At 46.1% G+C, this 25,206-nt stretch overlaps 1 protein-coding gene across 1 annotated transcript in view; it reads left to right on the top strand.

Moving 5' to 3' along the window:
* The window catches only part of LOC144826284 (proprotein convertase subtilisin/kexin type 5-like), a 567,967-nt gene that overhangs the window by 24,367 nt on the left and 518,394 nt on the right, over positions 1–25,206 (top strand). The window contains exon 3 of the mRNA XM_078684635.1: positions 11,785–11,827. Coding sequence (XP_078540761.1) covers positions 11,785–11,827 — 43 coding nt within the window. The remainder of the gene's footprint in view (positions 1–11,784; positions 11,828–25,206) is intronic.

The raw sequence follows: 25,206 nt of genomic DNA, 5'->3' as shown, positions 1-25,206 counted from the left end.
GCAGACTCCACGATGCAGGGATCTAAGACAAGGCCCCCGACTGGATACGCTCCTTCCTCAACCGGCAGAAAGCAGCGGGTTAGACTTCCCCCTTTCCTCTCGGACCCTACACCTAAAACCTGCGGAGTCCCCCAGGGGTCCTCCCTCAGCCCTGCGCTCTTCAAAGTCTACATGGCTCCGCTCGCCCCCATCGTCGGAACCTACGGACGTAACATTGTGTCATACACAGACGGCACTCAACTTCATCCTCTCACTATCCAGCAAACCCAACATGGCCAGACACAACTTTCGAGAAGGCATGGAAGCAGTCGCCAAATGGATGAAAAACCGCTGCCTACAACTAAATACCAACAAAATGGAAGTAATCATCATGGGCCTAAACCCCGATGCCTAGAACAACACCTGGCGGCCCCCGGCCCTCGGAAGACCGTCCACCCCCACAGACCATGCACGCAACCTGGGAATCATCCTGGACTCGGAGCTCAAAATGGACCACCAGAACAACTCTGTCTTGTCCTCCTGCTTCCACATCCTCCACCTCCTACATAAGACCTTCAAATGGATCCCCCCTCAAACACAGAAAGACCGTCACTCATGCCCTGGTCACCAGCAGGCTCGACTACGGCAACGCACTCTATGCCGGAATAAACAAAAACCTCACCCGCTTGCTAGTGTAGCCGGTGCATGCATGGTTAAATTACCATTTTGACCTGGGAAAATAAACCTTTTCCCAGACCTAAACCTTTCTTTTTAATACCTTCCAATAGGGAAGGCCTTAAATAGCCCAGAGGACTGGGAGCAGTGTATTTCGTATGTTGGACATGTACTTTTAAGGTGTATATGTCCAGGTAGTGACACATTCTTAAATGTGTTGTTCACTACTGCAAGGCCTACCTCTCCCATAGGATAACATTGGCGTACCTTAATACATTTAAAAAGAAAGAACATTCAATTGAGAGTAGATAATAATTTAGAGTTTGGTGTCTAAAGAATCTTAACTAAAAACCCCACGTAATGGAAAAATTAGATTTTAAGTCACAGTTCTGAAAATAACACTTTTGAAAATAGCCATTTTCTTGTCCTAACCTTTTGATGGCTGAAGCCTATATCATGGGTAATATGAGTAGGTGTTGCTGGCAGTTGGTCTTTGTGTATTGCTATCAGACAGTGTGACAAAGGGGACATAGGTGTTGGCAGGATGGTCCTTCTCTGATTTGATTGGGGGAGTGGTTATCATCTACCACACTTGCACATCACAAAGACTGACTGAACACACTCACAATGGGTTTGATACTAGTCTTTTGTGACTACAGCCAAGCTGGCGCCAGGGCAGGGATGGAGGAAATCCCAAACACCTTTGGGGGTGGAAACCTCCAGAACCTTCTCCTACTTCAAATCCGGCACTAGGTATAACTATTGGATCCTCAGAATCAACTCTTCAGTACACCTCTGAACCTGTCTAAGACTCAGACGGACTGCTGTACTGCCCTGCAAAAAGGACTACTACTCTGTTTCTCCTCCTGCCCACTGCCTGAGTAAGAAGGCCTGGACCCACATTTTGAAACTAGGACCACGAGGGGGACTCCAAGGGCTAGTTAGCGGGCCTTCTGATCAGAGACTCAGGGACAGAAAAGGCTCCACTCCACCTTGAACAGAGTGCCTGGCTCTGCCTTCTGTGAGCTTCTGTGAGTACTGCCCTTAAATTGGTGCCTCCCCAGTCCTGGCCCCTTGGAAATAGGCTTGAAGATGCTTTAGTTAGCTCAGATGTAGCTTCTTCACAGAACAGACGCAGCACGACACATCTCCTTGCAGCACCCCATTGGAACTACACTGAGCGACATATAGCCGGCACAGGACTTCACATCGCAAGCCTTCATTGACGGCATTCTCAACGACGGTGCAGGATCTCGCATTACTAGGCGCATTGACAGCCTGATTGGAAAAGCCACTGCGCAACGTGTCTCTGAAGCAGGACCTTGCAGCGTCACATGCAGCCCCTCAGAACTGCTGCTGTGTGATGCATTCTTGAAGCTGGATCTCGCAACACTCTACAACCAGGATTTGTAGTACTTTGTTCAGCAGCCTAACCTGGTCACTGTATCCGGCACACCCTCCTTTGTGGTTTGACTTTTTCGACTTTGTCCCAGCCCAGCATGACCAGATAACCACAGTTGGCGCTTTGTACTTCTAAGCATTGTTTTTCACTTAAATCAGAATTTGCATTTCTCCAGTTCGATTTTTGTCACTTTGGTGTCAAATAATGTATTAAATTTTACGCTATTGGTTTGAGATTTTTCTTGTGTTATGTTTTCACTTTATTACTGTATGTAGTGCCGCATAAATACTTAAACCTGACTGCTTTGTGCCAAGCTACTTGTGGGTTGAGCACAGGTTTGTTTGGGGTTTGAAAATGGTTCAAACTAAAGAATTGTGGCTGCTGCTTAAGTGGTGTTTCACCACCTTCAACCATTAACCCCATTTCCCAATGCTTGTTCAGCATTGAGTTGAGCAGTGCCATACAGTGATTTTGTGTTACACTAAAAATCCCAGATAAATAATAGGATATACATTTTAGTTTTTAAAATTCTTCTTTATTGGCTCTTTTGCTTTTTCCAGATTCACCCTCACTACATCGGACTGTCTGTGGCCATACCTGTAGAAATGGAATTCGAGCTCATCAGCCTGAAAAGCTTCAGTGTGGTTGAGCTCAGTTCGTTCTGTAAGGAAAGGAAACATCCAATCAAGAAGTTGGAGCTTCAGAAAGCTCTGAGGGCCTGGGCGGAGGCTATTCAGTTGCTTACAGCAACAGAAGATGAGAATGAGGTGGATGATATGGAGGAGCAAGATCAGGACCTGGATGCAAGCCATGAGATGCAGGACTCATGGGATGGAGATGACTTGTCTTCTGAGTTGGAATTCCCTGCAAGAGGAGAGAGGAGTGTGTCTTCTTCACAAGGTCTGTCCCCAGAGGAGCTGGTGGGGAGGAGAAGAAAGCTGAGGCTGAGAGAGCCTTGGCAAGGGAGAAGGCTGAGGCTGAAATAGCCTTGAAGGAAAAGAGACTAGCCATGGAGGAAAGAAGAATGGTACATGAGCTGAGTCTCAGAGAGCTGGCCATAAGAGCTAGACAAGAAGAGTCCAGCTGCAAGGGCGGCAGGATACCCACAGTCTCTGAAGCGAGCAACAGAGTTTGCATACCTAAAGATCCGGTGCCCAGCTATATGTTAGGGGATGGCATAGACCAGTGGTTTCTGCTCATAATGTGACCCTTAAGATGCACAGTGGTCACAGAAGAGTTGTGGGGGCATTCACTCTAGAAACACGTGCCTACAGTGGGGAGGGATACCCTGCTTACACTGGAAATGATGGACCAGATGAAGGACATTACATTGAAAAACATCCTTGTCAGCAAGTTTGGACTCACCCACGAGAAGTACCTTTATTAGATTCAGGGACTGCCAAAAGATTCAGAACCCATCTTGGGTGGGTTATCTTAATTATGCCAGCAAGGCACAGAATAGTTGAGTGCGGGCTGCAAAGTTGATGATTTCACTCCATTGTTTTAGGTGATACTCAGAGAGCACATGTTCAAGCTCTGTTTTACAGAGCTCTGCCAGCACTTGATTGAAAATAAGCTCACTGGTCCTAGGAAGCTTGCTAAGGAGATGGACCTCTGGATCAGCACCAGAGTGTCTAAAAATGTATTTAGGGAGGATCACCAAAAGGGTGGTCCGGGGTTCCATCAGAAGAAAGAGGGGCAGCAAACCTAAATGTAAGGAGTTCTCTAAAGGCCCCCAAAATAAGTCCCAAGGTACAATAGTAGCCAGTCCCAATGTGAACCAATGAAGAAGGGTCTCTTAGAAAAGCAGACAGGGAGTTTGTTCCCCCAGTGCACTGAGTGCTACAATTACTCCAATGGAGATACCAGACATCCCAAGAGGGAACAGCCCCTCACCGGAGGGCAGACACCTGGGTTGTCCTGTGAAGCACTCGGGGGAAGGTGGTTCCAGTTAGCATTGGGGAGCGAGCAGAGGTAACATTAGTGTCCCTAGGGGATTGAGAGATGGTACCAAAAGCCCCTATGCCTTCAAATACTTTTGATTAAAGGCAGTGGATCACCATCAATGGACACAGGGTTAAGTCTTTGAGGGACACAGGAGCCAGTATGACTACCATGAGGTGTTATCTGGGGTCCTCAAAGCAGGACAACCCTAATATATTCCACCAGGTCATAATCACAGACAACCACGGGAGTCACTACCCAGTGGCTGTGTTTCCCTTTGAGTGGGGGGGGGGGGCGTACTCAAGTTCTTTAAAAGTAGCTGTAAATCCTGCCATACCTGTAGACTGCCTGTTGTCAGAAGGCCCACAAGATTCATGGCTTCTCAAGAGGGGACACACTCAAAAAACAGGGGGAGGTAGAGGTTAAGGTTAGGTTCACCCTCCTTACTACATACGGTTATACACTGAGAGCCCGTATCTGTAGGAAATAAAGGAAAATAAAAATTGTCTAACTACCAGCCAAGCTGGCAGGCCCTAAATACATGCGGCGTCTTTTCTCGATCAATGTACGCCTATATAGTGGGTGTACTTATCATCAACTTTGTGCGATCATCCGTCGTGACGAAGTAGGTTCGACTAGACCCCTGTGGTCTCCTTCATTTTACCAAGACACTAAAAAGGTTTCTATTTAATCTTCCTTCTAGGACAAACTGCGGTACCGGGAGGGAACATCCTACGGTCCCTTTCTTCTTGACCCGTAGGAAATCTAATTACCAATTCTATGTCCCTATTACCATTACAGGTTAATTGTGCAGACAGATGCTTCAGAGCATGGTGTACGGGCTGTCTTAGCACAGGTTAATGAGGAGGACCTAGACCAATCTGTAGCCTTCATTAGCAGAAGGTTACTTCTCCAGGAACTGAGGTGGAGTGCTGTTGAGAGGAAGGCCTTTGTTGTGTTCTGGGCACTGAAGACGCTGATTCCATACCTGTGAGGGACTAACTTCCGGGTTCAAACAGACAACAGAATGTTCAGATGGCTCATGCAAATGACAGGTGAGAATCCCTAGCTATTGAAGTGTTTTATCTCCCTCGAATGAAATGACATTACAGTAGAAGACAGTCCTGTATCAGACCACATTAATGCTCATGGTCTCTTCAGGTTCTTCCACCTTAGTGCTGAGAACTCTTAGGAGTTTTGGTAGTTCTCCCCACTTTCAGCTGTGAAGGGTGTATGTCTTAGACCTGTAACCGTATTCTCAACTCGACTAATAGATCGAAAGACATCTTTTCCATTTTTAATGAGTTGACAAATTTGGATAGTGTACGTCCAAGGGTAGATTCGACACAAACCTTCTGTGACTCACTCAATACCTATTTTATTGAGGAGATAGCAGACATAAAAGCCAGCATTGCTCAACCATTGAGTGTGGTGGAGCCACTAACATCAGTCGCCCCCAACAACACTGACAACTTTAGCACCCTTAGCAGGTTCCTTCCGATCGTCCCGGAACAGTTCCAGCAACTTCTAGGAAGAATTAAATCCGGAGCTCCATCAGACAAATGTCCCCCTTACATCTTAAAAGAATGCCTTTTTGTCTTTCCCACCCCTGCCCTTACTCTCCTTAACCACTCATTAACATCCGGCTCGGTGCCCCTTGCCTTTAAGGAAGCCACAGTGATCCCACTCCTCAAAAAACCTGGGGCCGACCCCACTTGTAAGGCAAACTACCGCGCGATCTCCCTACTTCCTTTTCTGGCAAAGGTAATGGAGGCACATGTGGCTAAATGCCTGTCTAACTTCTTGGAGGAATCCAACCGCCTCGACTCTCATCAGGCGGGGTTTCGCCCTGCCCATTCAACGGAGGCGGTTGTGACGGCAGTATTGGACACCCTCCGAGATGGCGTAGACAAGCGTCTTCCCCAGGCCCTGGTACTCCTGGATTTGTCGGCCGCTTATGACACGGTCGACCATTCCATCCTGATCGACCGTGTCACACAGGCCGGCATCCAAGGTTCTGCAGCCTGCTGGCTGAAATCCTTCCTGCTCACAGGCAGTCCGACTTGGAGAATTAGTTGGCACCAAACAAACTATCACATGTGGGGTCCCACAGGGATCTTCCCTTTCACCACACTTGTTTAACATCTACATATTCCCACTGATCCAGGCACTGAGAAAATCAACAAATAACTGTGTCCAACTATGCAGATGATTTGCAGTTGATTTTCTCTATCGACAATTCTGAAGCATCAATCTCCACCTTCCAATCTACGATGAGATTCATCCAAACATGGATGGACCAGAATCATCTAAAACTGAATCCAGGAAAAACCGAGTTGGTTCTCACTGGAGACAGTACTAGGCATTGGGGCCCGCACTACTGGCCGCCTGACCTAGGTCAAGTCCCTATCCCCTCCTCCTCGGCAAGGACACTTGGAGTCACCCTGAATAGTGATCTCTCACTAAGAACACAAGTAGGCCAGGTGGTCTCCAAGTGTTTTTTCCAACTGCGGAAAATCCGGAAAGTGCGACGTCTTTTAACATCAGAAGCCATTACTCAGGTAGTAATCGCGACCGTGATCTCCCATCTTGATTACGTAAACTCTGTCTATCTGGGCCTCCCGCTTTTTCTTCTGAAACGTCTTCAGATGGTACAGAATTATGCGGCGAGACTGATTTTAAATCGTCACAGCTGGATATCTGCCTCCCCTCTATTGAGGCAACTCCACTGGCTCCCTGTGGCTCAGCGATGCACTTTCAAGACGGGGTGCCTAATTTTCAAATCTCTACACTGTAAGAGCCCAAGGTTTATAGACAATCTAATCATCAAGTATGTCCCATCGCGGAACTTGCATTCTGCCCACCTGGGTCTCTTGCAGATACCATCGTTCAGCCGTAAACGTTCTGGAGGCTGCAGATTTGGCACTCTGGCTCCCCGTCTGTGGAACACCCTTCCCTTGGAAATTCGGTCCTGTCAGGACCTGCTTACATTCAGGAAAGCATTAAAAACATGGCTCTTCATTCAAGCATTTCAATAGATCTCCGTCTACTCCTTGCTCAAGTAGTCTTCCTTTTTCTGTCTGTTAGCGCCAAGAAACCAATCGGTGTTAGCGCGCTTTATAAATCATTTGTTAACATAACATAACATAACATAACAACCCTTAGGGTGGCCTTCCCCCAAACGCTTTGCCGTACTCCTCCGTTTTTGCCGATCTTGTTTTTTTTGCCTTAAGGGTCTGTTTACTTTACTACTGCTAAACTGCTAAACCAGTGCTAAAATGTGTGTGCCCGCTCCCTAAAATGTGGTCAAATTGGCTTCCAGCCCATTGGCACATGTAATTTACTTGTAAGTCCCTAGAAAAGTAGGACTACAAGTACCCAGGGCCTGTAATCAAAATGTTACTATGGGCCTGCAGCACTTATTGTGCCTCCCACTTCCAAAGTAGCCCTTTGGACAGGTCACAGGCCTGACATTGCAGCCGGTGTGTGCAGTTTTTAAACTGCCATATCGACTTGGTGAAATAAACCTATTGGCAGGCCTAAACCTTCCTTTTTAACACATAAAAGTCACCCCTAGGGTAGGTCCTAAACAGGCATCCCAGAGGGCAGAGTGCAGTGTATTAAAAAAGTTGGATATTAACATTTAAGTTTTATATGTCCTGGTAGTGGAAAACTATTAAATTCGTTTTTACTACCGCTTCCATAGGCTAGCATTGGGCTACCTTATTACATTTAAGAAGTGATAGCTTTCATTTGGGAGCAGATAGAAATGTCTACTTTTAGAAAGTTGGCATTTCCTTGTCCCAACCATTTGGTGCCTGCAGCCTGTATCCTGGGTCCAATGTAGCTGGCAGTTGGTCTCTGTGTTTTGCTTCCAGACCGTAAGACAAAGGGAGAATAGGTGTTGGGAGGATGGGCCATCTCTGACTTGATGAGGGGGAGTGGCTGTCACCTAACACGCTTGCACATCACAAAGACTCTGCCTGAGCACACTCACCAAGGGTTTGACACTAGTCGTTTGTGTTCCCAGGAGAAGCTGGGACCAGGGCAGAGATGCAAAAAATTCCAAAACCAGTGGTGGCTGGTGAGATTTGAAAGTGGTGTGGCGTAAACTTTCCATGGCAGAGCACCGTGGGGCCTGGGGTCACCGGTAAGTTAAAATTAGAGCTCATTTAAGGCTCAGAGAATATTTACTTACTGCTTAAACCTGGCATGATAGATGCATCTCTGAAAAAAAGCATACACACGCAGCGTGCCAGCAGGGCCTAGCTTCGGAAACATGATTACTTCTAAATTGAAATGTTTCTGAAGCTACTTCCTGTCAATGCCACGCAGAGTCTGAACAATATACACACATTGTTTTGTGTGCCAGCCGGGCCTAGCATCAAAAACATTTCTATGGTTATGTTTTTGAAGGCAGCTAGGCCCAGTGCTGGCACTCGGTGTTCAAGCTTGTCAGAGGTGCGAGCGTCACGCGTGGCAGGGCTTGTAGCAAAGTGGCCTTTCTAAATGAACATAAGTAAGGCTGATTGTAATTTGCACCTCACTGTGATAAGCTGTAATTTGCAAACGTAGATATCGTGGTCTAGAAAAGACAGCAACCCCTGCCCCTGCCCTGCTTCCTGCTGCTACAATATGAAAAAGTAGAAACATTTTTTAGGAGTCAGTTTCCATAAAGGGACAGGTTCTGCTTAACCCCTTCGATGCTCATGACGGAACGGTTCCGTCATGAGCGACGGTTGAGCTGTGCTCATGACGGAACCGCTCCGTCACGACCACACCCGTTTCTTAGAACGCTCAGCACAGCGCGAAAATTCCCGCCGCGCTGAAGCGGTTAAGATAATGAGAGCTACTCGCCTTGAATCAGATCATACCACCACAACTGCGATACGTAATCAGTCTCAAAAACATTTTAGTCAATCGAATCTGTAAGGTATTTCTGGCCTGCCAAGAGTTTTTGTACACCCTAAAATGACCAATTGATCCTGTAAACTAACGTTTTAACACATTAGAGGTGTCCTGATGCACACTTGTGAAGCACAAACCTACTAGCTACACAAAGCAAAGAAGCACTGTAGGCACTGGGCCAGCCAGACTGCACCAGTCTGCGTTACTAACACTCTTTGAAGTGCAGAGTGACTCACTATGCATCTCAAAGAGTGTTAGTGTTGGGAAGATGGCAACTGCTTCATTCCGAGAGCGTAGGCGCCCATTTGCTGTGTGCTGCTGGCCTTTAATTGTAGAGAGGGAACTCCTCGGCACCAAGGTTGCTTAATTTGGGTGGTAATATATTTATTTTGCATAAAATGCATAGAGGGACTAAGGGGCGCCAAAGTGACCACCGAAGGTGAGATGACTGAACAAGTAGCACTATGGCAAGCTTCCCAGCGCTTGATCTTTCAAAATATTAAAAGTGCAGCCTTAAAACTCATCCGGGGGAGGACTGGAGTGTGAACCCTTTACAAAGAAAATAAATTGCTGGCATACTCCGTCAGCCGCCGGAAGCATGTTTACAGTCGCGGCTCGCGGGGTGGGGGGATGAGGGGATGGGGAGGATTCGCGCGGGGGTGGGTGGCAGCCTGGCAGGGAATTAAATATAATACAAATATGAAAGGAAACGTAACTTACCTCAGCCGGTCCACGCCACCTCTGCTGCTCCTCTTGGCGTCTTGCTCACGAACGGCCCTGGAATGGACTGGAAGCCCCTCTCAGCCAATCCTGGCGCTGCCAGCAGCGCCAGGCATGGCTTAGGGGCATGGCTAATCTTTGCCCACAGCACGCCCATTAGGAGGCCGAGGGGCTCCTAATGGGCATGCGCAAACAAGCGGAACACAAGTGCGCATGAGTGGGCACAGTGCAAAAATTCACCCTCCGTCCCCACTCGTGCGCACTTGTGGTTTCTGTCTGCTGCCCCTCGTGACAATCATGTCAGTCAACATGACGCCAGACCGCCAACCCCCTTCAGACTCTGAAGGGGGTGGGCGGTCCGACGTCATGCTGACTGACATGATTGTCAGTTCTCCCTCGGCATCTTTGAACTTAAGTAAAATGAGAGTTTACTTAAGTTCAAAGATGCAGAGGGAGCTGCGGACAGTGGGGGCTACGCCCCCACACCCCATTGGACGCACCATGCCTGTCCAAACCCCTCTGGGGGTGGAAACCTCCAGAACCCCTCCTACTTCAAAACTGGCATCAGGTATAAATATTTCCTTTTCAGTATACCTCTGGACCTTTGGAAGACTCAGAAGTTCTGTCGTGCTACTCTGCAAGAAGGACTGCTACTCTGCTGCCCTGCTGTACGAGTGATAAGGATTGGACCTGCATCTTTAAGCCAGGGCTCTCAGGAATGGCTAGTTGGCTGGCCTCCTGATCAGACCCCCAAGGACAGTGAAGACTCCAACAACTATGAACCCAGCACCTGGATTCTGCGTGCTGTGAGTCTTGCTTCCCAAGTAGTGCCACCACAGTCACGGACCCATGGAAGTGGGCCTGAAGATGCTCTGCCAGCTCACTTATATATTCACTTCTCTGCTGAAGAGTATGACGCAAAACCCAGAAGGAATTTTCTGAACAGACCCGGAAGTTATTACCTGAACAACACCGGGTTAAATACCGGCAGGCAACACACTTCATGAAACCTTAGCGCAAAGATTCATGGCCCATCCGGTGTCTATTAAAAATTAAGTGAATTAGATGCGTAAACAAGAAGCATTATCATGGATTCGATGGATGTGAAGGACTTTCCCGTTATAATGTTTTAGCACATTGTGAAGTTGGGGCAAAATTTAATTTGGAAAGAAAATTCAATCTGAAAGGACAATTTTGGAGAAAAGAGCTCATTGTGTGTTCTGAGTCCTGAGGAGAACCCTAAAAGACACAAATTAGGGTTTGAAACGTGTCTACTGTTTTTTCACTAAACAAGTGTTCTACATATGCAATACCATTGAGGCTCATGATGTGAATTCATTTAAATGATACCTGTGATGGTTTGTAATGAGCCCAATTGGCACGCTGTTTGGTATTGCCTTTGTGGAAAGCATATAAAAGCAGGGTGCTGTAACGCCAGCTTGAAAGGTGTTTCTCATTTTAAAAAATCACAAATTATTTTCATTATTACAGATCCTGAGCAATCAAGACTTTTGTATTAGGTGATCTAAATTGATGTACTGTCTATGTGACTTTTTGTTTGACTTTTTGTATTGTTGTAATGAATGTCATTTGTGTCTCTGTGTAGTTTAATGTTTTGAGACAAATTGATTTTTCAAACAGATGAATAATGCATTCTGATAATTTCTAATAAAATGATATGTCAGTCAAGAAAATAAAATATATGGTCATGCTAAGTGTAATGTGTGAACATGGTGTGTGATGGTGAACTGATATCAGTAGTGGCATGCGTGTAGTTGTTTGACTGACTCCTCTCCAGCACCAGTCTGTGGAGACATAATGACGACCCTCTGCTAAAACAAGGAAAACCTGTCCATTACCTTCACGTAGCCCATTCCTTGTGAGTGTCTTATTGCTGCTAATGATGGGAGGTTCAATTCTTATGGCCTCTTTACCAAATTTGCTGGTTTGCCTTTAATATTTTACAAATTATACAATATATGCTTCACGTATATCTACATTTAACACCTACGTAGCATGTGTGCAAAAATCAAATGAATGAATATGAGCACCTCTGGTCAGAGTAACATGAAATTATACACCTTTTTATTTTGCTGTATGTTCTTTTTACTTTGCTAATTCATTACATACATCTTATGGTTGTCTTTGTTTCCTAGACAATCCTGAATTTTGCACTAGCTGCTTAGAAGGTTACTTCTTGTAAGTACATATTTATGTTTCCATTATTTTTACATTTGCTTTATGTCAAGGGCTTTAATAATCGATTTGTAATTCTTAACAGAAATGTGAAACGCAGCCTCTACTTTGATTCTGACACATTGGCATGGCAAGAGTCTATGGACAATAGTGCAAACAATTATAAGGGTCCCTCTGGCTGTTCTTGGAGGAGTAAAATACAGCAATAATTAGGGTTCAGTGGGCTCCACAGATTTTTGAGCCCTGGTGCCACTGCCCTTGCTGCACTATTATGGCGACGGGCCTGTTTTTGCTGTATATTACCTTCATTTAAGTGCATGTTTAATCTTAGGAAAACCTTTCAGTATGCGTTCAGTAAGATAATGGCCAAAGGAAATTCAAACGTGGTGTATGTTGTCTCCTTTCCCCATAGGAAAACAGAGACATTGTAAATCTGCCCTTGGGTGGATAAATATTCAAGCTGGTTACAGTAGATTATTCATGAGGCTAGTATCTGTTTCCGGGCTGAGTACGTACTTTTTTTATTTGCTTTTTAAGATTCTGCACTGCAAATCACTACACTTCATTTTTTCTAATGCACAGTTTCCATCCACGAGACTCAGCTGTCCTAATTGGGACCTGAGCAAGTCATTTGATCACTTCTTTTCCTAATGAAGTGCACATTTCGTCCAGTTGAGCAAGCAGAGCTATCTCGGTTACACGTGTTCGCTTCATCTCTAAGTGCTAATTATCTCATAACTGAATGTCACCTCAAGGATGTTACTACAAATGAGAATGAGGCACATGGGTATAGACATTTTAAGGTGTCTGTGACTGGAGACACTTTGATGAAAATCTTAGGCAATTAAGAGTTCGTCACACACACCCTCTCAGCCATCTTCCCTATCTCCACGAATGTCTTGCTAGCCCCTTTGTAAACGTAACGCAGACATAATTCCTCCCAGTACAGAGATCGGGCCCTAAATCCATCGTTTTTTTGCTCACCATGCCATTCCAGTTTAGACCCAGTCATATGCAAATCAATCTTGGACTAATGGGAACAGTCCAGCCCAAACTGCTAGGCCAGGTCCTCCCTGGACTGGAAGCAAGCATCCTAGGACCGGATTCAAGCTTTCAACCCTCATCAGCCAGGATAGCTCGACTCCAGTGGCATGGAGAGCACAGGACCAACGTCTGGGCATACCCGTCACACTCGGGGTGACAAATGCAAAAAGAACAATTGATGGACAGAATGTAGAACACTGTCATACATTCACCCCACTACAGAGATCTGGTCCTAAATCCATTGTTTTGTCGCTCACCATGCAATTCCAGTTTGGACCCAGCCATATGCAAATCAGTCTTGACCCTGCACCCAATGGGAACAGTCCAGCCCAAACTGCTAGGCCAGGTCCTCCCTGGACTGGAAGCAAGCATCCTAGGACCGGATTCAGGCTTTCAACCCTCATCAGCCAGGATAGCTTCACTCCAGTGGTATGGCGAGCACGGGACCCACTTCTGGGCATACCTGCCCCACTCACAGTGACAAATGGAAAAAAGAACAATTGATGGACAGAATGCAGAACAATGTCATGCATTCACCTCAGCACATTGTTTTTTTGCTCACCGTGCCATTCTAGTTTGGACCCAGCCATATGCGTAGCACATTGATCTACTGCAGAGCATGACAGGAATTAAAAAAAAAAAATGAGGCTTTTTCATGTGGGGAAATCTACTTGTGGAGCTCTCAGCCTACCCATATGTGGTTTCCGCCTTCGGGAGCAATTCGTCAATTCTGGCTGAATTTTTCTGTTCAATAGAGAAGTACTTCTCTCCACCGGCTTACTTAAGGAGGTGTGGGCGCAGGGTAGCCTAAAATTTTAGTCATCCCAAAATTCACCTAATTGAGAATGCCAACATTTACTGGATCGAAGATGATAAATCTACATACAACGGTAAGGGCTGTACTAGGTATGCACTTGTGAGGTGTACAAAAATAGTTCAACGTTGTATAAGTTGATTCGGGGGCTCCTCTTCCATTGGTCAACCGTCAAGGCAAACTGTTCCAAAATTGTGCAGATTAGTGGAAGAAGCGTCAAATTCACACAAAAATCAGCAGTCAAATACTGCAGTCCATGTTTTTATTTTTCAAAATTCTTTTTCCAAAATTCAAGTTCCAACAGATAAATATGCAATCCAATGTGATATGTCCAATCCAATATTGGAATATGTTTCATCCAAATTAAATGCTTCCTTACAATTCGATGGTCGCAACTCAAAAACAGCCGCTTCCTTACAATCGAATAGTCACAACTCAAAAACAGTCTACGCGTTTCGTCCTCCTAGGACATCATCAGGGCTGTGAAATGGTAAAACGGAAAATCAAAATCCAGGTCGAAATATGCAGTGTCTAATTCTACAAACTCATGTACTATACACATTAATTTAATCCAAAACAAAGTTAAAACTGTATCACTCATGTTTTGGCAAGTGAAAACAGTCATCCTGCCTATATTCCATTCTAACATGTAAAATAATAAGTCTGAATCCACCCCCCATAACACAACAATCCACATTCCCGCATATAACACATTGCATTACTTCAGGAGAAAAGATATATATCTGTCGACATACCTCATCAAAATAAACAGCTTTCATATGCTGGTGACTGATTCCTGATTCAATGGGGCTAGAATTTATTCTTCACTGCAAACCCTATACACCGGGGTCAATGTATTCAAATATCCTAACAATGCGAAGTAAAAAATGAACATAATAATAAAAGTGGTCTAAATCCAGTATTTTGTACCTCTCACTTATACATACGGTTAACGCTGTACCCGCAGTTTGACCCATTTGACATGTTAGTTCCAGGCTCGACCGCATCTTGCGGTCGAACCTGGGACTAACAGGTCAAAGTGACGGAGGGCAGCCAAGACAAGGTTCTACAGGCTCCTCCACCCAGGCGGACCATGGGGCATATTACTGCTATTTAAAAAATACTGCAGGTACAGCGTTAACCGTATGTATAAGTGAGAGGTGTGCTTACTACATTTTTTTTTCCACCAAAATGTAGGTTTGTTCACCGGAGTGGTACACATGGGGCTGGCCCCCATGTTGTCCTGAAGAAGAGGTGTAGGGAACACCTTGAAACATGTCGATGGAATATTAGGGATTATAACCACATCACAGTTATTTTTCCTTTTATCTACCCTCTTTTTATCGTACCAACTAGGAGCAGGAATAAAACTTTATCTTACTAGTTAGGTATTTTTAACTAGCACTAATCACTACTCCCCCATACACTGCACTACACTTAGATTCACAAAACCAGTGCTCCTACATATCCCTCGCAAGTCGTAGCACGCCCCAAGCAGTAGATGCTTGGGATGGCCCCAATGATGAAGCATGTCACCTAGGGGCAACCCTGGGTGAGTAAGGGGACTCAAGAAAAGAAATTTTCTTTTCTGATAAGGCGCACCCAAATTGGGTAGACCTAAAAACTCTCCCTGGCTAGGTTCCTATGATCCATCATATATGGATTTTTGTGTTGTAACTCCTAGAGCTGTACCATTCACTGGAAGCAAAGGAGGAAAGGAACTTTGGTTGACAAAGGCAAATGCTCAGGAAGAGTGATTTGGGAATGTGGAGTAATGGCTGTAGTCCACAAGGCCATGACACTGCCAATCTCATGTTGCTGGACAGACAGTGATTTTTACTGGAACTTCACTGCTCCCACCCCCCCTTCAAGGCCCTTATATATTGCCTGTTTGTCTGCTGTCCAGCCCACAGCTCCATCATGACCTCCTGGAAAGCCACCATTTACCTTCTTAGGAAATGGCATCAAACATGAAGGTTCTGCCTCAGTTGAGGTTCAACTCTTCTTGCTTAATTTTGTGATGTATCTTCTGATCAGAACAATAAGGGCCGCGAGGCCAATTATTTTGTTTCTGTGTAAGAGTTACCTTGAAACACAATTTGGATTGGAGGAGTTGCAGGGCACCTGAACATTATAGTTTTTATATTGAAATGGCTATAAGAGCCTTTTTATGCTTTCACGTTATTACTTTTATTCTAAATTGCATTATTTTCACAGTATATCCCTCTAGAAAGTGAGCCTTCTAGTGGTAAAGGAGTGACTATACTTCAGCTGGTTGTGTTATTTGGAGCCCCCTGTCTTTTCAGAGATGCTTGCACATCACTGTGATAGCAAAGGCACTTATCAATGGTAGGCTGTTATTATGGTACGCTAGCAGATAATAGATCTTAATATACACTTTAGCCCAATCTCATGTTTGGTCTAAAAATAAAATTCAAAATTTTAAGTCGGACAATACAATCCTCTTCTTTTTTATGATATATTTTGCATTGCAGAATATTTTAACCAAAGGGTCAATGATATTGCCTCTAATTGCCCTACTAATGATAAACACAGTATTGTTCAGCTTCTATGAAGGAAAAAAATGTAAAAGCCTAGAATGTAACAGGAAATTATTTTGTGCCTTTGAGGTGAAAGCACGGTACTGCACAAGTGTACATACAAACAACTTATCAAAACTGCCAGCGCTTCCTATTACTCCCCTTGGATCTTATCATTAAAAAAACTCTTTTTAGGTTTGTTTTCCAATGTCACTCAACTTAGTAACTTGGAGGTGTACAATCATTTGGGTTTCGCTCTCAGTATCTCTGCAACAACCTGGTTGTCCAAATTAATGTATTTAAATTTCCTGTCCTCTCATGAGATGGTACAAACAGTGTCATCTTAAGGGTTTTCATGGCTCCGGGCAAGAAATATTATGGGGACCAGTTTGTAACAACTTTGAATTTTATTCTGCCAATTCAAGCCTTACGTTACAGAACAATATTGAACTATACATTCAAGACTGAAATACATAAATTGAGATAAGTGAGGCGGAGAGAAATTTCATTTTCTAATGAGGTGCCTGGAAATGGATGCCCTTGGCAATTGCCCACTTTGCCCATACCTTAAAATGTCTCTGGGTACACAGAATTATGTTCACAGTGGACTTTCATCGACAATTTAGCTCCATATTGAGTGCAGTTTCATCACTATCTGAGCATCTAGTTTCTGACCTCTTTCTTTGAGCAAAGGTTGAGTCAAAGCTTGGTCCGTGCCCTCATACTTTTAAGATAGCATCAAGTCTCGTCTCCCCCTCCCCCCCATCATGAACATGTTTAATATGTCTATATAATCTTCATTAGTTCCTGGGGCATGGAAAAAGCCATTATGGCACTACTGTTAAAAAAATTGACGGCAGTCCCATGATTGTTAACTAAATACAGGCTTACATTGGTTCTGGTCTTGCCTTACAAAATTATTGAAAAAGTAGTCAATGCTCAGCTATCTGATTATGTGGAACATAGGTCACTTCTGAACCCAACTTGGTCAAGTTTCAGACCTGCTCATAATATCAAATCTGTGCTACTTTCAATGACAAATTACCTTAGAGGGACCTTGACCTTAGACCTGGGTAGCATTACCACCCTGGCCCTTTTAGATCTGTCATCAATCTCCAATATTATTTCTCACTCAGTACGGCTATCTAGACTGTAAGAATTTGGCATCTGTAAGAAGCCTCTCTGATGACTTTGGTTGTTTCTCATTTTTATTTTCAATCTGCCCCATTTTCCTTTTGCTGTGGAGTTCCCCACAGCTCATATTGAAACTCCACAGTTTTCAGCATCTATAGGTCCCTGTTGGCTACCCTGGATAGATCATGTGACTTCAATTTAGTTTCACAAATAAGTGTGCCAATTTAAAAATGTTTGAGAGCATTAAAGCTAACTTTCTGGAATGTATGTTAGTCATAGCACAATGGTTGCATTTCAATTGTTTTCAACTAAATAGAGACATAATAGAGATTTTAATCTTTGGTAAACTCTCTTGGACCTAGACTACTGAATGGTGGCAGACAGAGCTTGGCTCCTCCATTCACCACCCTGTAAAGGAAATCTGCTAGAAATCTTGGACAAATTTTAAATACTTCTTTATTTTTCACCTTTCAGATCAACTTGCTTTCACACCCTAAATATACTCTGTAAAACCCTTCCTCTGCTACAATTGCAGAAAACTAGGGTCCAATGTCTCATTTCCTATAAAATAAGACATAGTGTACGGAGCTCGCAGAGTTTCACTGTGAATGAATTCCGTGGAGTTACCGAAAAACTAAGTCAAATTCCATGAAGTTTTGTGAGAGGAGTATTGCTCGGCGACCCCTAACAAAGTCCCCTTGTATGCTGAGAGTAGTTGGGGGTCAAGAACCCCTATTTTTGTCACAAGTAGGGGGTCCCGCCACTTTCTCAACCCTTCTGCTAATGCGCCTTCTTGTGCACTACTGGTTGGCGGATGAACTCCCCATGGCTTCTGAGGGTAGTTGGGGACTACAAACCCCTATTGCTGCCACAAGTAGGGGGTCCCACCCCTTTACCAACCCTTCTGCTAATGCGCCTTCTTTTTTTTTTTTTTTTTTTAAAGGTTTTTATTGAAGTTGTTTGCAGTCTGAGTATCAGTTACAAAACAAAAATATAATTTGTCACAACGATAGAATCACTTTCATAATATGATAAAAATTAAGATACAGAAAAAAACTTTCCCCAAATCTTTTCAAACTTTTTTGTCCCCCCAACTCGTTTTGCATACAATTGTTCACATTTCCTGACCCTTTTCATTTTGTCAAGCCATTCCTGCACCACTGGTACTTGTGGTGATCGCCAATTCTGAAGTAATAGTGATCTAGCGACAGCCATTGCAATATAAACAAATTTAGCCAAATATTCTGGGATTTGACAATCAGAGTCGAAACCAAACAGTAATAGTTTAACGTTACAAACAATAGGAATAGCGTAATAAAATTGAAGAAAATGAAAGATTGCGTCCCTAAAGGGCTTAATTTTAGAGCAGTATGCCATAGTATGAGACCAATTAGCTGGATCACATTGGAAACATCTAAAACAATTTGCAGACAAATTATCATACATTTTGGCAAAAATAGCAGGAGTGCGGTACAAGAGCCATTTACTTAAAAAATAACATTCTGCGCCAACTGGCGCCGCGTAATGAACCTAAGATTGAATTCATTAATAGTTTTCCATATATCCAGAGAAAGCACTATATTTTCCTGAGTATGCCATTTGCGTGTTGCTTTATAACACAATTCCTCCTCCCGACTATGTGCCAAGTATTTTTTCCATTCCCCTGGCTTTTTTGTTGCCGTGTTTATAAAAAGGTCTTCAAACATTGGTAACGAAATACTAAGAAGGTTCAAATCTAATGAAGTCAGAATTTTAAAAATCTCAATATAAGACCTTATTAGTAAAAAATTGTTGGGAATCAGATGTTGCATAACATCGAGCGTTAACCAAGACCCATTATTCACAAAATCTGCTAGAGTTTGAAACCCAGCTCGTTCCCAGTTGACTATAATTGAAGATCCGATTTTAATTTTTAGAAAGGAAAGGGCACCAAATACGGGAGTTGAAAGATTAAAGATAGGGAGGGAATATTTTTAAGCATGGCATTACGTCGTTTGAAAAACCAATTCAAGGTCTTATATCGAACAAATTTCGGGGATTTAAGTACGAGGAGAGGGGATGGGATCTGAATTTCAGAACATATTAACTTGAAAAAGAAATGTTCAAAGGGATTTGCACTTGAGGTTAAATTCTTGAATCGGTCTAAGTAGTATACAAAATATGCATAATAGTATTCTCTTAAATTAGGTAGTGAAAGACCGCCATATTCAGTTCTTTCATATAGAGTACGGATATCAATGCGAGGGTTTTTTTTCCCCCAAATAAATGTGGAGAACATGGATTCTACTCTGGTAAAAAAAAGACCCAGAGAGAAAAATTGGAGTGGTGGAGAGTAAGAAATTAAAAAGGGGAAGTATCGACATTTTAATCAATGCTATTCTACCGAGAAGGGATAATGATAGTGGATCCCACCGTGCTAACATTAAACGTACCTTTTGAATCAGCGGGACAAAATTGAGTATGTATAAATCCTGGATTGTGGGGGAGAAGAAGATTCCCAAATATCTTTTAGGTTTTAGATTAATACAGCCATGTAAGTCCGGATGTAAAACAGGGTTAGCACCCCCACAGACCAAAATTTCTGTCTTTTTTTTGTTAATTCGGTAACCCCCTACAGCTTCAAATTCTGAAAAGATCTTAATGGCCTGTGTTTGTGATAGAAGATCCGGGTTAATTAGTAGCATGATATCATCTGCATATAATTTGATTTTAGCCATAGAGGTAACCGGAGGAACAATCTGAACACAGTTCCTGATAGCTACAGCGAGTGGTTCAATAAAATAAGCAAAGAGAACAGGAGACAAGGGGCACCGTTGCCTAGTTCCCCGCTGAACTAAAATTGAACCAGCTATTAGTTTATTGATAATTATATACGCTGTAGCACCGGTATACAAATTTTGGATTACGGTAATAATTTGTTGTGGAATCCCAAAATGTTTCAAAATAATAAAAAGTGTGTCCCAAACCACCAAATCAAAAGCTTTTTCAGCATCTAGTAATAAAACCAAAGCCTGTAATCCCCGTGACTCAAAAAAATCCAATGCCTCAATCAAGAAATGCGTATTGGTGAAAAGCTGTCTGCCCACAATAAACCCATTTTGATCAGGATGAATTAAATCTGCCGAATTAGAATTGAAACGGAGTGACAATAATTTGGTGGCAATTTTATAATCTGAATTTAGTAGTGTAATTGGATGATATGAGTTTGGGTCTTTAGAATCTTTCCCTTTTTTCAAAAAACTAACAACCGTCCCTTCATGAAAAGATGCGGGAACTTGCCTGTCTTCGAGCATAGAATGTAATAATAACATTATTCAATTCTATGCTAATGCGCCTTCTTGTGCACTACTGGTTGGGGGATGAACTCCCCATGGCTTCTGAAGGTAGTTGGGGGCTACAAACCCCTATTGTTGCCACAAGTAAGTCCCCCACAGTGGGATTGCTGAGACCTTGTTAGAGGCCTCGTCCCCTTTCTCAACCACTCTGCAAAGGGGCCTTCTGGCGCACTACTGATTGGGGGATTAACTCCCCTTGGCCTCTGAGGGTCGATGGGGGCCAAGAAATCCTATTGTTGCCACAAGTAACCCCTGCAGCGGGATGTCAGAGACCTTGTCTGATGCCTTGTCCCCTTTCTCAACCATTCTGCAAACGGGCCTCCTAGATCACTACTGGTTAGGGATGAGGGGCCAGTTGTACAGTAGATTTTTCCATGCGCAAATCGGTTTAAGACCTGTTTGCGCATGCAAAAAACCTGTGGGCCATGTACTAACCCTATTTTGCGAGTCGCAAAGAATGTGTGACTCGCAAAATAGTGTTTAGCGACTTGCTATTAGGATGGGGTGTTCCCTTCCTAATAGCGACACCAAAGGCTATATAAGAATGTTTTGCGACCACAATAGTGCAAAATACTCACAGGTAACCACCCTTCTCAGAAGGGTGGTAAAGCACCCTTTGGGAATGCATGTGCAAACATTTATTAAGGGCAGGCAGTGGTCCCAGGGACCACTGCCTGGCCTCAAAAAATAAAAAGTTAAATTTTTTTTTTTTTAAATGCAGCCCGTTTTCCTTTAAGGAAAACGGGCTGCATTTAAAAAAAATACTTCTTTATTTAAAAGCAGTTCCATACATGGAGGTCTGCTGACCCCAGGAGGCCACCATCCCTGGGAGTGCCAGCCATTCCCAATGGGGTCGCATTAATATTCATGAGGCATGGGTGCGGTGGCCAAGCAACATGGCCGGCAGGACGTGAGCTCCACCAGCTCCGTCCCGAGGACCCGCAAATCCTGCTAAGAAATCCTGCCCGGACTGTCCGAGTGTTTGGAAGTAGTGTCGGTAGACCTCCTGACTCCACTGGGATCTCCCAAGTTGTGAGAACGGTCTCGGATCCCTTCGTGAGCGGACACAATGGCACGCTTGGAGGCTGGGGCGGTGCGCTGACTCACGCAACGCCGCAGTCTGGGCCTGGGTCACGGAGGCGAGCTGTGGGAGACCCGCCCAGTACTGACGTCCTGTGGGCTCCAGGCTGGGCGAGTCCTTGGCGGGCACCGGCGCTTTACCGCCGGCTGCCGATCCATAGTTGGAGACCGGAGAACAAGTGTTGGAGTGCATCGGTGATCTCTGGCGATCGCGGAGGAGGGAGCGGGGCGTCTCCCATCCTGGGCTGTACTCCTGCGGCGGAGCTTCGCCCCGGGCGCGGCACGGCCGGAGACCGCTCGTCCAGCCGCCGGGGCCTCGGGAGACCTGCATGTGAAGGTGGTGAGCGTGGTGGGCGTGAGTACTGCTGCCCTGTCCCTTGATGCCGTCGGACCTCCGGTAAAACGGACCCTGTGGTACTGGGCGGTCGGCCTGGCCTGCTTCCTTCGCTGTCCCCGCAGGAGCTGTGGACTTGCTCCCCCCTTGCCCCCCCCAAAGCACAGACTGCCTTACGTCCCCCTGTTAGGGGTTGCTGGTGCCTTGATACTCGTGAGGGGGTCGCGGAGTGAGGCGCCTTGGGGGATGCGACCACGCTGACTCCACTCCCCCACTCACCCGCCATTTTGACTGCTCCTTCAGGTGATTCCTTGGTGGTCCTGTGAGTACGTGTAGCGAGGGAGCCCACTATTTGGACAACGACTGTGTGCCTTACTGGACGGGGTGCTACCGGGGGCCCGGGGAATGGCCTACGATCGATTGGGGGTGTGCCGACGGTCCCTCTCCTTGATGCTTGGGCGAGCCCCGGACTCCGACCCCCACTGCGCTCTTGGATTGAGGGGGAGGCGAGGACACACTACCTCTGTCCTGCCCTGATTGCTGGGTCGCTTAGCCTGCTGGCGAGCGCTGCAGCGGCCTGTGAACTGCATTACACCTGGCCCACGCTGTATTGGGTTCTGCGCCCTCCGGTGGGAGCGCCTCTGGAGACCTACACATTCTTCTCCTGCCCACCTGGATTGTCAGCTATCCCGCCGTCTGGCCCGGTGAGTGCATCGTGGATTAATACTTGTCCATTTCTACAACATTGTGGGGAGTGCCGGTCTCCCGCCCTTGTGGGGGACCCTGCGTGGGGACTGCCTCGGGTCGCCTCGGCTGCTCCCCTGCCTGGGTTGGACACCGCCGGGGGTCGCCTACTATCCTGGCATTTCGTCTGGTCATCCTTCTTTGAACCGCCACTGGGCTCTACACCTCACTAGTGGGACCAGGCTGAAACTCTTTGGAACGCCTTGGGAGCGCGTACGTTGTACCCCTCTAGATGGCGGCCCGCAAGGATAGGTCAGCAAAATCCTCCCAACCCAACACCATTGTCCAGTATACTACTCCGCGTCTGCCATCGCAGAGGATCACGCGGCAGACGGGCCCAGAAGATGGAGGGGATGGACCGCCTGAGCCTTCCAGGGCGGAGATCCTGAAGGCTATGCAGGGATCCCATTCTGCCTTGGAGAGGCAGATCGAGACTGTATCCATAGATGTTAATCTACTCCGGACGGATCTCCGTAAAGTAGCGGACAAGGTCACCGATGCGGAAGGCAATATTGCCCATTTACAAACGGAGGTGGCTTCCTTGCAAAAATCTGTTGCGCATCTGACGTCCACCACCCGTGCTCTGGAGAGAAGAGCTGAAGACGCGGAAGGCAGGGCCCGTCGAAGTAACATCAGGGTCCTGGGCGTGCCGGAACGCCTGGAGGCGGGAAACGCTGAGTGCTTCTTGGAGACCTGGATCCGTACCCAGTTGTGCCCGACCGGATTATCCAATGGCTTTGTCATTGAACGTGCACATAGGGCCCTTGTGCCCCCTCCACGGCCGGGCGAACCTCCTAGAGCCCTGATTGCAAAGATCCTGAACTATAGAGATCGTGACTGTATTCTAAGGGCCGCAAGGGAAATGGAGTCCCTCACAATCGAAAATAGCCGAGTCTCCATCTATCCTGATTATACTCAGCAGGTGCAAGAGCAGCGGAAGTCCTACCTGGGAGTTAAGCAGAAACTCCGGGAAATGAAGCTCCAATACATGCTCCTCTATCCAGCCAAACTCAAGGTGCTCTCCCAGGGCCGCGCCCACTTCTTTGAGTCCCCGGCGGAGGTGTGGGAGTGGCTCGAGATCCGGGGAGATGACTTACCACCTGGTGAGCGGGGCGGCCCCCGCGAGACCTTGGGGACTCGGCCCCAGCGACGCCGTCGAGGCAGAGGACGACACCGGTCCCGATCCCGGGGTTCTGCTGAGCCTCGGGTGACTGTGGGGGAAGATGGAGCACTGCGCATGAGAACATCGTCAACGGGGGCGCACCGGAGTCCCCGGAGACATCTGCCCCTGGTGAGGTCCTGGTCCCGGATACTTTGCAGGAAACCTTGCCAGGTACGGACTCCACTGCTCCAGTGATCCCGGAAACTGGCCTCTCTGAACCACAGCTTGAGTGAGCTCTGACCTAAGGTACTGTTTTGTTACTGCGTTGTTGTCCTCCGATGTGGGGGCACCCCCTTCTGGGTCTTTGTCAGATCATTGCTGTCTCTCCTTGGTGTGTGGACCCCTGGGTGTTCGACTGTGGAGGAGTACTGCTGCCCCGTTCACCGGGGTGTTATGCTGTGGGGCCCACAAGTCTATGGCGGATCGTCGCCCAGCATAGAGACTGTATTCAATGGACATACCCGGAGACTGTCTTGCAACATTGGGTCCTCGGGGAGCTGGGGTGGGGGGGGGGGTCTGGTTGATTGTGTGTGAGTGTGGGTTTCATGGGTTGTATGGGGTGGCTGTGTACGTCCTGGCACTGGCAGGGGAAGGGCAGGGTAGCGTTTTTGGTTGTTGCTGTCCTTTTGCTCATGGGTGGGGGTGGGGGAACTGTTTTGGAGGGGTTCTGGGTTCCGTTGTTGTTTTTGGCTGGCACTGGCGGGGGGGCGGGGTGGCGAGTTTTAATGTTGCCCTACTCCTGCTCATGACTGGGGGGGGAGGATCTCTTTAGAGTTCGTGTGGTTGGGGGAGCTGTGGGGTTGGGAGGGTATTGTTTTTGGCATCGAGTGTACCGTGGTTCAGGCCCCTGGGAGGCTGCTTGCAGATGCTGGACTTGGTTGCCTGGATGGGCAAGCTCAATGCTTATGGGATACAAATTTTTTACTTGGAACGTGTGGGTCTTGGGCACTTGCACCAAGAGACACAGGGTACTGTCCTTCCTACGCCGTCATGGAGTCTCTGTGGCGTGCCTGCAGGAAACGCATCTGAATGAGGATGGTGCCCATAAGTTGGCGAAGAAGAGGAGGGGTCAAATGTTCCATTCTTCCTTCTCTATCTATGCTAGGGGGGTCCGGATCTGGGTGGCACCCGGGGTTCCCCTAGCGGTCCAGTTTGCTGAGGCAGATGTTGAGGGCAGATATGTACTTTTGCGGGT

This window comes from Lissotriton helveticus, chromosome 3_2 (assembly GCF_964261635.1).
Source record: "Lissotriton helveticus chromosome 3_2, aLisHel1.1, whole genome shotgun sequence".
Classification (NCBI taxonomy): domain Eukaryota; kingdom Metazoa; phylum Chordata; class Amphibia; order Caudata; family Salamandridae; genus Lissotriton; species Lissotriton helveticus.
Note: the sequence above shows the minus strand (reverse complement) of the source record. Positions and strands in the feature narration are given on the sequence as shown.